The 16,775-nt window shown below is 49.1% G+C and overlaps 1 protein-coding gene across 3 annotated transcripts; it reads left to right on the top strand.

Annotated features, from left to right (window-relative positions):
- The first annotated feature begins 167 nt into the window (after nucleotides 1-167).
- On the top strand, nucleotides 168-2,065 carry LOC123138407 (protein PHR1-LIKE 3). 3 transcript variants are annotated; one of them, XM_044558386.1, is made up of 8 exons: nucleotides 168-308; nucleotides 768-937; nucleotides 1,053-1,138; nucleotides 1,237-1,322; nucleotides 1,454-1,514; nucleotides 1,600-1,632; nucleotides 1,723-1,758; nucleotides 1,868-2,065. In XM_044558386.1, exons 2-8 carry the CDS (start codon nucleotides 769-771, stop codon nucleotides 1,904-1,906), a joined length of 510 nt encoding a protein of 169 aa, XP_044414321.1. In that variant the 5' UTR covers nucleotides 168-308; nucleotide 768; the 3' UTR covers nucleotides 1,907-2,065. The 3 variants fall into 3 exon arrangements, with proteins under 3 accessions (XP_044414321.1, XP_044414319.1, XP_044414320.1); XM_044558385.1 differs by having other exon boundaries at nucleotides 297-353; XM_044558384.1 differs by having other exon boundaries at nucleotides 176-937.
- Nucleotides 2,066-16,775: the final 14,710 nt, after the last annotated feature.

Below are 16,775 nucleotides of genomic sequence, written 5' to 3'. Positions count from 1 at the left end.
AAGTCAACCTCAAAACTTACTACTGCACCTAAATTATCATTCTGGTTATTTACTTCTCTATCACATTCCTGATAAGTTAATGTGATGTGCACCATTCGTGGATTTGGCAGCGTATGCTCATATTAGATAATCATCCTTGTTGCTTCCTTACCAACCCTTTTGAGAAAGCTTTACTTCTCTGCCAACCTTTCCATCCATACAAAGCAACTGTGAATTGTGATGAGTTATGTTAGTCTCTTACGAGAACTGTATAAAAGGGTGACTGGCTTTATAGAGAAGGACACTATCACTCACTCTTCTCGCTAATGGTATGACATACATTCCCGGTTCCTTTTGCTTCCTCGCACATACTGGTATGAGCATCACAATTTGTTTTAGTTTCTCTTATGGTATTTTAGTGCATTCTTTTTTCTAATATAGGATGCCAGAGAATTGATGTTCTGCTTGATCTCCACTTTGTATTTGGAAATATTTTCTGTATCTATATGGGCACATGCCCACGTTAACGAAATATACAAATTTACGATTGATTCTGTCTTTTTAGTTACAGAATCTCAACACACAGCCATACTGCATCATCATAATGCACGCATCCTTCTTTTTTCGGAAAGGGGATAACCCCGGCTTCTGCATCATCCTGATGCACACAGCCATCCTGTATTGTCCTTTTGCCAGTTTGCAATGCCTTGCTTCTAAAGAGAGTTGCACAATATAATCTTTTCTGATTTCCTTGATCTTTACTGACACGTGGTGAGCTTGATTTGCAGAATGATGTCCAACGGCAAGCCGACAGAAAACAGTGATTCTTCTTACATGTCAGGCATACTGGCCAGCTGCCTACTCAGGGCAATGCAGCCGACAAGGAGTTTACTTCGCTGGACCGACGATCTCCATAAGATCTTCGTGGAAGCTGTAGAGTATCAAGGAGGCCCCTATGGTTTGGTTTCTTGAACTTTGAGCAGACAATGTCAAACAATTCATTCTCTGTTCCTTGGATCGGAAATTTCTCGATGAAACTGATGCTGTGCTGTTCAACTGTCCCAATTCCTTAGAGGCGAAGCCAACTGCGGTGAAGCAGAGAATGGAAGCTATGGGAGTCACAGGCCTGACAATCTGGAACATAAAAAGCCACTTCCAAGTACCTCCTGCCCTCTTGCAGCTCTTCATCAGTTAATTTTGAGGGTTTTCGTTCCGCCGTGCAGGATCTCAACACTTGGCTTTGCTCTTCCGTGCCAGAGATACAGGGAGAAGTGCAATTTAGGAGCCGAACCTCCTCGGGATGTCCTAGGCACTGCATCACCAAGCAAGGCAGGAGATAATGTGTATGGTTCTTTGATGTATTGAGATTGTTGGATCTGCATGCCTTTGTGTTCTCTATTTTGTTTTTTATAACTGACTGACTGACTGATTACTGTGCTTGTTCATAAGTTCTGTAACTTGTTCTGATGTGCAGGACATCTGAGGCCGAGACGGTGGTGGACAGTGATGCAGCAATGAATCTGACTGGAATGGAGGTATAAATTCTCTTTTTATTCAACTGAAGTTTTGGAAATCCTGCATCACCTGTTCCTAATTGAGTCTATCTTACCTGTGATTTAGATGGCGACCTATTTGCTTATGGATGACACGGAGGTACAGTTTTCTTCACATGCCTGGAAATGCACTTGATCTATGTGAAGGTGTGATAACGACCTACTTAGCTATCTGTGTTGCCTCTCGCAGATGGTGGATACCGCATTTTCTGCCGATGAGTTGCAGGTACATTGAAAGCATAGGCATATTACCTAAGATTTATTTATGTGCTAATGCACTACTACACTCGCTCTTGTTTTATGTAAATTAAACCGAAAATTAATTTTTGATACAGATGATGGAGAAGGAATTGATGAATGCAATCCAGGCATGAATGAATTGTGCAGCATTGTTCTCGGAAAACCTAGTTACCATGTTTGCTCCTTGTAAGATGGGGTGCGCCGGCCACTGTGAAAAATAAATTTAACGTCGTTGTGTGCACATGTCCCACATATCAAATATTAAACTGATAAGAACTGCTTCGCGGTCGGACTATGTTTAGCCATGCCTGTTGTAGATCTGGCCTTGATACACCATCGCTGACAGCCTGGCCTGGACAGTGGACAAGAATATACTATCATCCGAAGGCAAGACCTCGTCAGTCTTATAGTAGTAAGTACATTTCAGGGCCATATAACAGTAGAGGGAACACACTTGCCATGCCATGCCAGGAAGGTTAGGATCATAGTATGGCTGCCGCCTGCAGTCTCTGCAGGTATCTGCATCTATGGCAACCCAACCCCAGACCCGGCCATCTTTTAGCACGACGGCACACCGTCGTTGCCTCGCCGTCGCGCTCTAGGAGTAGGATGGCGTGCCGGGGAGCAAGCTCCGCCGCCAAGGCCACCACGACGGCGCCCTTCGTGTTGGTCCTGCTGATGCACCACGGCCACCTGATCCCGGACGCGGCGCTGCAGCTGGCCGCCCACTCTAAAAAGCCCCCAGGCCCCATCCCAACACAATCCCAGCAACACAATGCCAAACAAGGATATATGTCAACAGAAGGGGGAAATGTGAATCCAACGACCGAAGAATAGCGCATTTAACAAGGCCAAGCACTGAACAAATTAAGGCAGCGACCGACACATAGCAGTAGTAGCAGCTAAGCTAGTTTATGGAAGTAGTAGCAGCTAAGCTAGTTTATGGAAACCAAACGTGCTTCATGGCAGAATGCTCGCTAATTAATTAGGACATGATAACACACACAGCAGGAAGCATCATATATATATATATATATATATATATATATATATATATATATATATATATATATATATATATATATATATATATATATATATATATATATATATATATGGTCTCACTTCACAGCTGATAGCATCACACACTCCTATCTAGCCGTGGCCACGTAGGAGAGAAGACTCACTGATCCAGAGACAGACTCATCCTCTGAATCTGAACTGGGCTTATAATATGAATCTGGACTGCACTCATACGCCCCCCATGAATCTGAACTGGGTTCTGTAAGACAATGATTTGGGGGAACCGGCTCAACCCTCTAGGGGTGGCTTATCTCATATATATAATGGGTGTGTTACAATAGGTACAAATATACGTACACAAATACAGAAGCTATACATAGTCTAACACCCTCCCTCAATCTTAGCCACTTTCTAAAGAACTGAGAAGGGTAAGATTGCGCCTACAAGCCTCGAACTGTGGTAAAGGCAAAGGCTTAGTGAAGATGTCTGCAAGTTGATCTTTTGAAGAGATGAACTTGATCTGAAGTTGCTTCTGTGACACACGTTCCCGTACAAAGTGATAGTCCACTTCAATGTGTTTCGTTCGGGCATGAAATATCGGATTAGCAGAAAGGTATGTAGCACCGATGTTGTCACACCAAAGGATAGGAGGCTGCGGTTGAGACATACCCAACTCCTGAAGCAAAGACTGCACCCAAATAATCTCTGCAGTAGCATTAGCCACAACCTTATACTCAACTTCAGTACTACTACGTGATACAGTAGCCTGTTTCCGAGCACTCCAGGGGATCAAGTTGGAGCCAAAGAACACAACATAGCCCCCCGTGAATCGCCTGTCATCCGGGCTGCCAGCCCAGTCCGCATCAGAGTAGGCCGAAAGAACCCGAGAGGAAGACGGCCGAATATGCATCCCAAAAGACACTGTGAATTGGACATAACGCAGGATGCGCTTAACAGCCGCCCAATGAGTGTCACGGGGAGCCTGAAGATACTGACAAACCCTGTTGACAGCATAAGAAATATCTGGCCGCGTAATCGTCAAGTACTGAAGCCCACCAACAATACTCCTGTACTCTGTAGCATCTGCAGAAGACAGAAGCGCACCATCAACAGCAGTGAGCTTCTCGGTAGATGACATGGGTGTGGTAGTCGGTTTGCACTTAAGCATCCCAGCTCGCTGCAACAAATCCAATGAGTACTTCTTTTGTGTCATAACAAGACCATCAGCACGAGAGGTAACCTCAACCCCAAGAAAGTAGTGAAGCTTCCCAAGATCTTTGACAGCAAAAGCAGCACCAAGAGAGCGAACAAGAGCATCAGCAGCATACCGAGAGGAACTGACAAGAATAATATCATCCACATAGACCAAAAGATACATAGTGACCTCTGGCTTCTGTAGAAGAAATAATGAGGAGTCAGCATTGGACAACACAAACCCATGAGCACGAAGAGCTGAGGCAAGACGAGCATGCCAGGCACGAGGAGCTTGCTTCAGGCCATAGAGCGCTTTGGTGAGACGGCAGATGTGATCAGGACGATTAGGATCAGAGAAACCAGGCGGCTGTCGCATATAAACCTCTTCCTCCAAGAACCCATGAAGAAAGGCATTCTGCACATCAAGTTGACGAAGAGACCAACCGTGAGTGACAGCAAGAGAAAGAAGAAGCCGAATGGTGGTAGGCTTGACAACGGGACTGAAGGTGTCCTCGTAATCAAGACCATAGCGCTGCCGAAATCCTCTGGCGACAAGGCGCGCTTTATAATGCTCAATAGATCCATCCGAATGCTTCTTAACTTTGAACACCCACTTGCAGTCAATAACATTAACCCGTGGTGGGGGAGGAACAAGAGTCCATGTCTCGTTGCGAAGAAGAGCATGATACTCCTCCTCCATAGCCTCTCGCCAATGAGGAACACGCATGGCGGCCTGATACGAGCGGGGCTCAGAAGACGGATCCGCAACAGCAGCAGCCAGACATGCTGCCAACCAAGCAACAGTACCATCTGTACGCTCCTTTGGTCGAAAAATGCCACTGCGACTGCGTGTATGTGGACGTAACACAGGAGCCGTCAAGGTCGAAGAAGCAGCCGGCGAAGAGCTGGGCGACGAAGAGGCAGACGATGGAACCAGGTCCTCCGTCGTGACAGCCGGCTCAGTGGATCCAGAACCCGCCAGTGGACTACCCAGCAGAGTCACAGGCGAGGCCGGTGGAGCAGACCGAGCCATGGGCGAGTCCGGCGTAGTGGGCCGAGCTGCAGGCGAGGCCGGCGTAGCGGGCCGATCCGCTGGAGACGCGGGCGAGGCCGGCGGAGCGGGCTGATCCGCTAGAGACACGGGCGAGGCCGGCGTAGCGGGCCGAGCCGCGGAAGACGCAGGCGCCCGAGGCCGATCAAAGGATGAGGCCGAGGCCTCAGATGCATCCACCGAGCGTGCATGGGCACACGGATCGAGGCCATGCAACGTCGCTGCGTGATCGACGTGCACAGCAGAGGGCGGCGGCGATGATGATGGGGAGTCCTCCAAAAGCTCCAAACGAGCCCCACGTCCGGTTCCTGCACCATGGTTAGGCAATAACACAGGAGAGTATGCAACATCATCAAATTCATCAGAGGCAAGAGAGGATGAATGCATGGACGGAGGAGCATCTGTGGACAGAGGTAGATTGGCAAACGGAAAGACATGCTCATCAAACACCACATCCCGAGAGATGTAAAAACGATTAGTGGGAACATGAAGACATTTGTAACCTTTATGAAGGGAACTATAGCCAAGAAAGACACACTTTTTGGACCTAAATTCCAGCTTGCGTTTATTATAAGGGCGAAGGTGCGGCCAGCAAGCACACCCAAAAACTTTAAAGAAAGTATAATCGGGTTGTTCATTAAGGAGAAGTTCAAGGGGAGTCTTCATGTTGAGAACACGTGTGGGAGTACGGTTGATAAGAAAACAAGCAGTGGTAAAAGCATCACTCCAAAACCGAAAAGGAACCGATGCATGGGCCAAAAGAGTGAGACCAGTCTCAACAATATGACGATGCTTACGCTCGACGGAATCGTTCTGCTGATGAGTATGTGGACATGCTAAACGATGAGCGATCCCAAGCGACTGGAAGAAGGAGTTGAGGTTGCGATACTCGCCACCCCAGTCCGACTGAACATGAACAATTTTATGCTTGAGAAGACGTTCAACATGTTTTTGAAACTGAACGACAATATCAAATGCATCAGATTTACGCTTAATAAGATAGAGCCAAGTAAAACGACTGTAAGCATCCACAAAACTAATATAATAGTTATGACCACTGACAGAAGTTTGGGCAGGGCCCCATACATCCGAAAAAGCAAGTTCTAAAGGATGTTTCACCTCACGGCTAGACTCCGAAAAAGGAAGTTGATGACTCTTCCCCTGCTGACAAGCATCACACACTGCTACATCATTATTGCTAGAGACACTAGGAAGCTCATGACGACGCAAAACATGACGAACGATAGGTGTGGCAGGATGACCAAGACGAGCATGCCACTGTGACGACGAGACACGAACTCCACTGAAAACCCGAGAGACTCCAGGATGCTCCAGACGGTAAAGGCCCTGGTAGAGACGCCCACTAAGCAGAACGGCCCTCGTGTCCCGATCCTTAATAAAAAGATCAAACGGGTGAAATTCACAAAACACATTATTGTCATAAGTGAGTTTAGGAACGGAAAGGAGATTACGCGTCACAGATGGTACTCTAAGAACATCACGAAGCTGAAGCCTCCTAGTGGCATGACTAGTGAGAAGAGATGCTTGACCAATATGGGAGATGTGCATACCTGCTCTGTTGGCGGTGTGGATCTTATCGGAACCATGATAGGGCTCGCGAGGATGAAGCTTCCCCATCTCATTCGTCAGATGCTCTGTCGCACCAGAGTCCATGTACCAGTGTGGATCAACGGAGTAGGACTAAGTATGGCCCTGAGGCTTCTGCGGTGTCCGGCGATCAGCCATAGCCACCTGACACGCAGTGTTGCGCGTATCCTTGCCGTCATTGCCGAGACCAAGTAAACACTTCTGAAAACGACGATGACACTTGGAGGCCCAATGTCCGTCAAGACCACAGAGCTGACAGACCCGCCGATCCCCATCACCTGGTAGCGTCAGAGTGGGGGTGGACGAGGCCGGAGGAAGCGGCGCGGGCCCCTTGCCCGAGGCGAAGGACGGGGCGCCACCGGAGGGGCGACCACCTCGGTAGGCCGCGTTGGCAGAGGAGGAGCCGCGACTGCGGTTGGCACGGCGCGCCTCAACGCGCTGCTCAGTAAGAAGAAGCCGAGAGTAGAGCTCGTGCGCCATCATGGGGGTCGTGTTGCCGCGCTCATTGACGATCTCAACTAAGCCATCATACTCTTTGTCGAGGCCGTTGACAATGAAGGAGTTGAACTCAGAATCATTAAGCGGTTGTCCAATGGATGCCAATGTGTCAGCAAGAGCCTTGACCTTGTTGTAGAACTTCGTTGCCGTGGAATTAAGCTTCTCACAGGCACCAAGCTCGCGACGGAGAGCACTGATCCGGGCTTGCGACTGGGACGCAAAGGAGCGCTCCAGGATGGTCCAAGCCTCATGGGAGGTCTTCGCGAAGACGACGAGTCCAGCAACTGCCGGAGTGAGCAAACCCTGGATGGAGGAGAGGTTCGCCTGGTCCTGCCCCGTCCAGACACGGTGTGCCGGGTTGTAAACCGGGCCGTTCACGCTGTCCACCAGCGTAGGAGGGCAAGGAAAAGTGTCGTCGACGTAGCCAAGCAAGTAGTGGCTCCCAAGGAGCGAAAGAACCTGCGCACGCCAGAAGATATAATTGTCGGATGAGAGCTTGACGGTGATGAGGTTGCCGAAGTGGAACGGTGGAGGCAACGATCCCGTGGAGGCACCTGCCGGAGGCGCGGACGCCATGGGGGCAGGGGCAGGCGGCGCGGGCGGGACCGCGGGATTGGAACCCGCGGGCGGCGGCGGCGGCGAGTATGGCCCGTAGAGGAAGGCAACCGGTGCTGACGGGGTGAATCCCGCCTGGGGCGCGGATGGCATGAGGCCCGCCGTGACAGCCGACGAGGTGGCCTCGGGCGCGAAAGCCAGAGGCGCGATGACACCGGACGACGAGGCGGATGAAGAGGCGCTCGACGGATGGACCGTCAGCGCAAGCCCCGGCGATGGAGGAGCCGGAGAGTTGTTGGAGAAAAACGAGCCAACGCTCCTGGTCCCGAGCTGCGGCGGCCGCATCGTGGCCAACTCAAGCGGGAGCGAGAGGAGGGCGGCGAGCGAGGCCGGGAGAAACCCGGCAGAGGAGGAGCTGGAGGCGGCGGCACCCGTCATGGCGGCGGCGGCGCGATCTGGTGGCGGCGGCGGCGCGATGGAGGGGGCGGCGGCGGGGTTAGGGTTTTGTGGAAGCGTGGATCGTAATTAGGTCTGTTACCATGTAAGACAATGATTTGGGGGAACCAGCTCAACCCTCTAGGGGTGGCTTATCTCATATATATAATGGGTGTGTTACAATAGGTACAAATATACGTACACAAATACAGAAGCTATACATAGTCTAACAGGTTCATACGGCTCATCCTGTGAATCTGACATGTTCAAATTCCATGCGAGCTCCACGTCCAACTCGGAACTGAAGTGCACGAGGTCCATCTCTAGCATGCCATCCACGCTGCCAGTTCCCTTACGGGTGATATTGTCACCGATGTACTTGGCGTCATCTGGATACACCATCTTCCTTGCGCGAATCATGTCATAGTAGCAACGTCCTATTAACAGAATAAAACCCGGATCAGTAAGATGATAATAAGCCAATTCAGATTTATGATGAATAGTGCATTCAAGAATCGTGAGAATAATCAAATGCCGCTATCACTTGCTAATCAGCCGTGCTAGCCACGGCAGAAAAGTAGAGGACTTACCCGCATATGCATAGGGCAGAGGGCAGCAGAATGGTGTTGTCCTTGGCTTGCGTGTTACGGACCACAACTCGGCGTAAAATAGGGTCCTTGAAACATTCTCATCTGAAGTTGCCATGAAGTTCATGTGGAAGCACGTAAAGTGCGGGGGTAAGTGCCATACTGCCATGGTTGCTTTGCTCCATACTAAATATAAATCAAGTTCATACCTTGGTCCCTACAGCAAGCAAGAAATTAAGAAGCAAGAGTGTTTGTTGGTCAAATCAAGTTAAAGCTAATGTCCGTACGTAAGTAGCAGCTAATGATTGAAAACAGAGGAAGTCCAATGCCTACGCAAAAATGTTGGTCCGTGTAATCCTTGAGCACCTGTTCAATCTTTGAACGCAGCCAGCTCCTCCAATCCTCGTACTGTGATCTCTGGCTTGATACCCGCCTCAAGGCCTCTACACTAAGTTCAGGAGCACGAGCTTGCATGGTGCCACTAGTTTGAGGCCTGGATGTTTCTTTGAACTTGGACCACAAGTCCGACATAAGAAATCTGATGTCATCAACGCACAACACACCACCACTAGTTCGCGCATTGGTTATATGTGAGACCAGCTTGCTTCGGCCACTGGGCACGAGCAACAGCATCCGGTGAAATTCACCGAGCTGAAGGGGCAGCAGGTGTCTAGCAGCCATGGCCGCCTCATGGAAGGGGTTCTTATCAGACCTCTTTGTTGCAGATGATAACATGTCAACAAGGTTGCATTTTGCACTGCAGAGTTTCTCTAGAGCACAAGCAATTGAGGATTGGGGGTCGGCGAACAAGGCAAGGTTTGCAAGCCCCTCGAGGGAACGGACAACTAGGCGGAGCAGAGATAGGGGGTCCATGACGTCATTGTACTCTTTCAACATCATGTGGTCAGAAGCCGGGAGAACGGAGCCACAGGTCTCATGCCAGACTGAGTTAATGATGATGTTGGAGAGAGGGTCACAGGGGCCATAGCAGTGGCCGGCCATGAGGATGCTGCTTATGAGCGAGCCTGAGGGTGCGTGCAACATCTTGAAGGCCTGGACGTACAGGTGGTGGATCATGCCATGGAGGTACATCTTGAGAGACCGCAGGTAATCACAGTTGTCGCCACCGCACGAGGCCTTGAGAAAGTGTTTCTGAAAATCTGCTATCGTGAGGCAAGCTTGCAGCTTGCTAGGCAGTCCGGACTGCAGAGACGAGATGGCGGTCCCGTCCAGGTGGAAGGCGATGGAGGTGATCCTGGCGCCAGCTGTTGCACTACTAGAGACGACAAGGGGCTTTGTCTCGGACGAGATAGCGCCGTAGTCGAGGTTGTGACGGACATGGATGACCAGCCCATCTTTGGTGTTGCTAATGTTGGCGACACACATCGGGGTCATGGTCATGTGCAGCACACGGTGGATTGCTCGGACATCCTCAGCCGTGAGAGGGGTGCCATTGGCCGAAAACAGATGCTTGCTGACGAGGTCGAGGTCGCCATGTTTGAGCCGGATTGCCATGACCTGAGCCAAGGTGGCAGGCGAACGGTGGCCTGCCCTGGTGGCCGCCCACTCGAGGCGGCCTTGGTCCTGTCAGATTCAGGGTCCAGTGTGACGCCCGAATAATCAAGCTACAGTAACCTCTGCTAATGATGCCACGTCACCTCCGTTACTGTTACTAATCTCGTGTTAGTTCGAAATTGATTCAAATTCAAAATCAAGTCAAATGGTAAAAAGTTTTCAAACATTAAAACTAAAATGTTTGGGTTGTGCCAAATAATGCATAGGTATTTATGGTGGAGAAAATCACACTTTTATAAAATGTTAGAATATTCTAAAAATGATTTAAACAATAGCAAAAACAATTATTTAAACGCTTTGAAAATATTAAAACAAATGAAAACTATTTTATTTAAAGTTCCCAATTTAATGTGGTTGTGTTATAATTAGAACTACCAATTTAGGATCTATTGTAGTAATTATTAAAACTAAATAAGCTTAAGAGATAAGTGAGAGTAGAAAAGAAATAAATAAAAAGGAAAGTAACAGAAAAGTAAAATAGGAGAAGACCCCCTTGGTCAACTGGGCCAAACGGCCCAGCCGGCCAGCCCACTAACCTAGCCGGCCCACCCCACTCCCTTAACTCCCCTGGGCGACCGAACCCAAACCCTAGCGCACCCCCACTCTCCCACTCACCCCCACTCCCTCTCCCTCGTCCCACTCCTCCTCTGCCCCCGATCTGGATCGAGGGAAACGGCTCCCAGACCCCGTTGCCGCGACACTTCGCCGTCACATCGCCAACCGTCGTTGCAAGGAGAACGACCCCGCCGCCCGGATCGACCGCACCCACCGTCGCTGGAGCTACCTCGCCGGACGCCATCGCCGGCCTGCTTCCTCCTCCCCACCGGCCTGCCTCCTCTTCGCCGCCTCGTCCCCGACCCCCTCCTCGACCCCCGTTGCCTCGTCCTCTGCTATCCACGGTGACGCCCTCGGCCTCTTCTTCCCCTCTCCGCCGCTCGCCGTGCTCCTCGCACCGGCCATCACCCTCCCGCGCTCCTGGCCATCGCGCTGCACGTGCCCACCGGCATCGTCCGGCATCCCGCGCCGTTGCTGCCGCTACTCCCCGCCTCGCGCCGCGGTGCCTCGCACTCAGGCTGCACTGCACCGGCCTTTGCTACCGCGCGCTGGCGCCCCCGCGAGGCCACGACCTTGCCTCGTGCACCCACGGCTCCGCCTCCTGCCGTCGTCACTGGCCGTCGCCGACGTCGGCCGCCCGCACATCGGCGCCCCGCCGCGCCCCTACATTCGGGCGACGCCCATGCCCTGTGCCCGTTCGCCCGCAACTGCACCCTCCGCGCCGGCTTCCTTCGCTGGAGATGGCCGGCCGACGAGCCCCGCCGTGGCCGACGGCGCGCTATGGCGCCCGTACCCCCCCCCCCGCTGCAGCCCGGTCCGCCCCCTCGTTCGGGCGCCGCCCCGTTAACCACCACCCATGCGCCCGCTAAGGCCTTGGGCCCATGACACGAGGGGCCCATGCCCCAGAATGTTTTAAATAAAAAAAGAGTTTAAAAATATTAATTAAATAATTAAATAATTAACTTAATTAATTCTGTATTAGATTAACATAATCATTTAGTTAACTATTTAACCATGTTTAATTAACCTGAGACTATGACGAACGGGCCCCACGTGCCAGGGTTGACCTAGTCAACTGTAGACCTGCTGAGATCATGCTGATGTCACACTGACCCAATAATTACCTTTTCTAATTAATTAAAATCTGTTAATTCCAAAATTGAATTAAAACTTTAAAAATTAATATAAAATAATCTGTAACTCGGATGGAAAAGCTTTGTACAAGAAAGTTGCTCAGAACGACGAGGCGAATCCGAATACGCAGCCCGTTCATCAGCCACGAGTCCCTAGCATAGTGAACCTGCATCATTTCACCTCCGGTTCATCTGTCCAAAAACGCGAAACACTGGGGATACTTTCTCGGATGTTTTCCCCTTCGTCGGTACCACCTACTACCGCGTTAGGGCACACTGAACACCGCGTATTGCCTTGTTACGCTTTGTGATGCTTTGTTTGCTCCGTATTTACTGTTTCTTCCCCCCTCTCCTTCCCCGGTAGACCTCGAGACCGACGCTGCTGCTGCCTAGTTCGACTACGGAGTTGACGACCCCTCCTTCTTGCCAGAGCAACCAGGCAAGCCCCCCCTTTGATCAATAGATATCGCCTATTCTTCTCTCTACTGCTTGCATTAGAGTAGTGTAGCATGTTACTGTTCGGTTACTCCTATTCTGTTGCATAGCCTGTCATTGTTGCTACAGTCATTGCGCATTCCTAAATGCTTAGTATAGGATGCTAGTTTATCATCATTGGCCCTACATTCTCGTTAGTCTGCCTTGCTATACTATCGGGCCGTGATCACTTGGGAGGTGATCACGGGTATATATTATGCATACATATAATATACAGATGGTGACTAAAGTCGGGTCAGCTCGTTGAGTACCCGCAAGTGATTCTGATGTGGGGGCTGGAAGGACAGGTGGCTCCATCTCGGTAGAGGTGGGCCTGGGTTCCTGACGGCCCCCGACTGTTACTTTATGGCAGAGTGACAGGGCAGGTTGAGACCACCTAGGCGAGAGGTGGTCCTGGCCCTGGTCGGCGTCCACGGTTACTTCAAAATAACACGCTTAATGAGATCTTGGTATTTAATCTGAGTCTAGCCACTGGCCTATACGCACTAACCAACTCCGCGGGAAAGATATGGGCACTCGACGTCGTGGTATCAACCGAAGCCTTCGTGACGTCAGCGACTGAGCGGCGCACGCCGGATTGGACCGTAAGCCTGCTCTTGTGTTAAGGGGGCTAGGTCTGCTTCCGGCTGTCCACGCAACATGCATGTGTGCAATGGGCGATGGGCCCAGACCCCTGCGCGCATAGGATTTAGACCGGCGTGCTGACCTCTCTGCTGTGCCTAGGTGGGGCTGCTACATGTTGATCTTCCGTGGCCGGGCATGACCTAGGAAAGTGTGTCCGGCCAAATGGGATCGAGCGTGTTGGGTTATGTGGTGCACCCCTGCAGGGAAGTTTATCTATTCGAATAGCCGTGTCCCTCGATAAAAGGACGACCCAGAGTTGTACCTTGACCTTATGACAACTAGAACCGGATACTTAATAAAACACACCCAGACAAGTTCCACAGATAACCTGGTGATCGATTTTCCACAGGGCGACGAGGGGAGGATCGTCGGGTAGGATTATGCTATGCGATGCTACTTGGAGGATTTCAATCTACTCTCTTCTACATGCTGCAAGACGGAGGCTGCCAGAAGCGTAGTCTTTGATAGGACTAGCTATCCCCCTCTTATTCTGGCATTCTACAGTTCAGTCCATCGATATTGCCTTTTTACACATATACCCATGCATATGTAGTGTAGATCCTTGCTTGCGAGTACTTTGGATGAGTACTCATGGTTGCTTTTCTCCCTCTTTTCCCCCTTTTCCTTCTACCTGGTTGTCGCAACCAGATGCCGGAGCCCAGGAGCCAGACGCCACTGTCGACGACGACCCCTACTACACTGGAGGTGCCTACTACTGCATGCAGGCCGCTGACGACGACCAGGAGTAGTTTAGGAGGATCCCAGGCAGGAGGCCTACGCCTCTTTCGATCTGTATCCCAGTTTGTGCTAGCCATCTTATGGCAACTTGTTTAACTTATGTCTGTACTCAGATATTGTTGCTTCCGCTGACTCATTTATGTCGAGCACTTGTATTCGAGCCCTCGAGGCCTTTGGCTTGTAATATGATGCTTGTATGACTTATTTTACTTTTAGAGTTGTGTTGTGATATCTTCCCGTGAGTCCCTGATCTTGATCGTACACGTTTGCGTGCATGATTAGTGTACGATTGAATCGGGGACGTCACAATTTGGTATCAGAGCCGACTGCCTGTATGAATCCCCTTTCCAACTCTTGGCCGAAGTTGAGCCTAGAAGCCGAAAACTGTTTTACTAACTTGGCTGTGTGGCTTACGGGCCCACGTCGCCATTGGGTGGTATTAGGATCTTTTACTCCTCGACCTTTACTCTGGGACTCTGACCTCTCCTTTATTCGGGTTAAATGATTTTACTAACGCTGACTCTAGGTTCTCGAAAATACTTTCTCCCGGAGAGCCCCTCATTTCAGATGATCGCCTGCTGCGCTAGAAGATTCCAAAGTTACTCTACAATGTTCTCTCGAGTCTTTGTGCCATCACATTTGCGATTTCCTTCCACCGTCAACCCCTATGAAAATTGCATACGCTTGCCATTCATACAATCATCCCCTCGTTGATCTTATTATTACAAGATACCCTCGAAATTCTCTCTATTGTTTTGAGAATACCTTGTGCCTACTGCCTTGCAGTTCTTGCCACATGAATACCCCCTACGGATGATTCCTCACACTTACCGAGTATCCGCCCAACCCCACTGATCAAGTGTTTTGCAAAAGACTTCGAAATACCGTTCGATCTTCCAAAAATCCTGAGCAGCCTATTGCTCTTGAAATTCTTGCTTGCTTTATGGTTAATCCCATAAGTCTCATAATCCTATTGGCATCCCTTAGCTTTATCATTTTAAGTCTGTTGATTCAATATGTTGAGAAAGCTTGCATTCCTCTGTCGAATCCTAGAATACATCCTTCCGGCTCAATGTCAGTTTGAACATGAGTTGGTTCTCAACCAATTAAATTGTCGTCGATTGTACCCCTAAGTCTATGCAACTTATCCATCCTTAATCAGAGCGTTTGTTTTGGATCCCTTGAATTTGAAATCATAATCCCTTTGCATTGAGCTTTGAATTAGCTAGTTGCTTCTATAATCCAATGCCTTCGCATGGTTTCTTCCTCTGGTTGTGTGCCAATACTCACATCAGCTTCGCTATGGACCGTCGGATCCTTTGTTGAAATATCATCCGACAGTGTCCTTCATATGCAAAACCTCGAGAAGTGTTTTCCCTGATACATAATGCCTTCGGTAAATTGTATCCTCTTGTTTTGTCACCCATGATCTACTTTCGAACTTGTGTTATTTACTCCTGAAGTTTGTGGTATATGTTCCTAAGAGACCATGATGGGTTGAACCTATGCCTTTTCCTAATCTATGTGAGCCCAAAATATTTCACGGGTCATACTCATCTGGTATTTCACCCGGTAAAACTTTCAATACTAATGCCATTATCGAAACGAGAAGTGAATGTAAGGTTATGCTTTGGAGAAGTGGGAGTCGACCTTGAACTTTGTGTTCATGCCCCTGGACACGATGTAGATCTTATCATGGAAGCTTCTCTTAAATTAATTACTCCCTGGGTATAAGTTCATCTTATATCTGGGATCTGGCCTTTGCAAGCGTGGTTACGACCATGTTCTCCCTTAAATACCTTTTCTCATGCAAGTTTAAGTACTTGTCTCCTGCAGATCATTTCATGTGTCCACCATCTACTCTGCTCCATCGTCGAGTATTACACTCTGGTATCTCGAGAATATCATGGAACTGCATAACTTCTTATGGGTTCTTCATCAACTGTTCTGATTCCAATTTTCCTGGGTTCTGGGTTGTCGTCAACCGAGAACACCTATTTGTGAATCAAATCAACACTGTGATTCAGTACTTCTAGTACTTTGTTGTTGAGAAGCTTAATACTCCCTCGCGTCATTCCTAGACCGATTGACTATATCATTATTGTGCTAATTTTTAACTGTGCTACCTCGTCCTTCCCGGAGCACAATTTCCGACGTTGAGCTAAGATTACACTGAGCTTCCTCATCTTAGCGTTTCGCCTTGAACAACAAGCTCGATTTCGAGTTTGTGTTGTATCTATCATTCCATTAACCTTCTGCTTCAACATCCATTTCCTTGATGCCGTCGCTGATCGATCATCGATTACATCTTCATGGAATCTCTCGACAAATGTGTCGTGATCATATCAACATTCTGAGCTCTTCTAGGATATCAATCAAATTCTTGATGAGAAATACCATCCTTGCCCCTCGATGATTTGTATTATCATCACCGACATCATTGCCTTCCCTCCGACACAAACTTGATCATGTTATGGAGCTCCTTGCTATCCAGCTTATGTTATGTTCCACCTTGGATTATTATCATCTTTTATATCAAGGATGTTGTGAGAATTGCTCCACCTCCTAAGAATTCTTGATATAGTAGTACGTCTCGCCATCTCCGTTCATTCCTTGGTCCCCGTGTTATTTCTAACTGGAAAACCGACAATCGAACTATGATGTGCGACTCCTAAACTTCTAGCAACCCTATTGCTTTGAAGTTAATGGTCGATATTTCATTCTTAGACCATTGGTTATCGAACCACCATTCTAACATTGATCATGCTACTTAAGCCCATATTTCGGGTGCACCTTTCAACCAATGTTTAACTGTGTATGTTTTCCTCGAACATACATCATTATATCATTTGATCTGACAATTGTTATCTCCTTGTTCACATAATTGTGGAAATCCATCTTGTTGGAAATCTTGATGAATTGTCGCTGAGTC

The sequence above is a fragment of the Triticum aestivum genome, chromosome 6B, assembly GCF_018294505.1.
Source record: "Triticum aestivum cultivar Chinese Spring chromosome 6B, IWGSC CS RefSeq v2.1, whole genome shotgun sequence".
Classification (NCBI taxonomy): Eukaryota; Viridiplantae; Streptophyta; class Magnoliopsida; order Poales; family Poaceae; genus Triticum; species Triticum aestivum.
Note: the sequence above shows the minus strand (reverse complement) of the source record. Positions and strands in the feature narration are given on the sequence as shown.

Bases quoted from the DNA above. Each gene is read 5' to 3' on its own strand.
- LOC123138407 (XM_044558386.1), top strand. From the start codon at position 769: ATGATGTCCAACGGCAAGCCGACAGAAAACAGTGATTCTTCTTACATG. The intron at 938-1,052 runs GTTTGGTTTCTT...CCAATTCCTTAG, and splicing joins GTATCAAGGAGGCCCCTATG to AGGCGAAGCCAACTGCGGTG. The intron at 1,323-1,453 runs GTATGGTTCTTT...TCTGATGTGCAG, and splicing joins AGCAAGGCAGGAGATAATGT to GACATCTGAGGCCGAGACGG.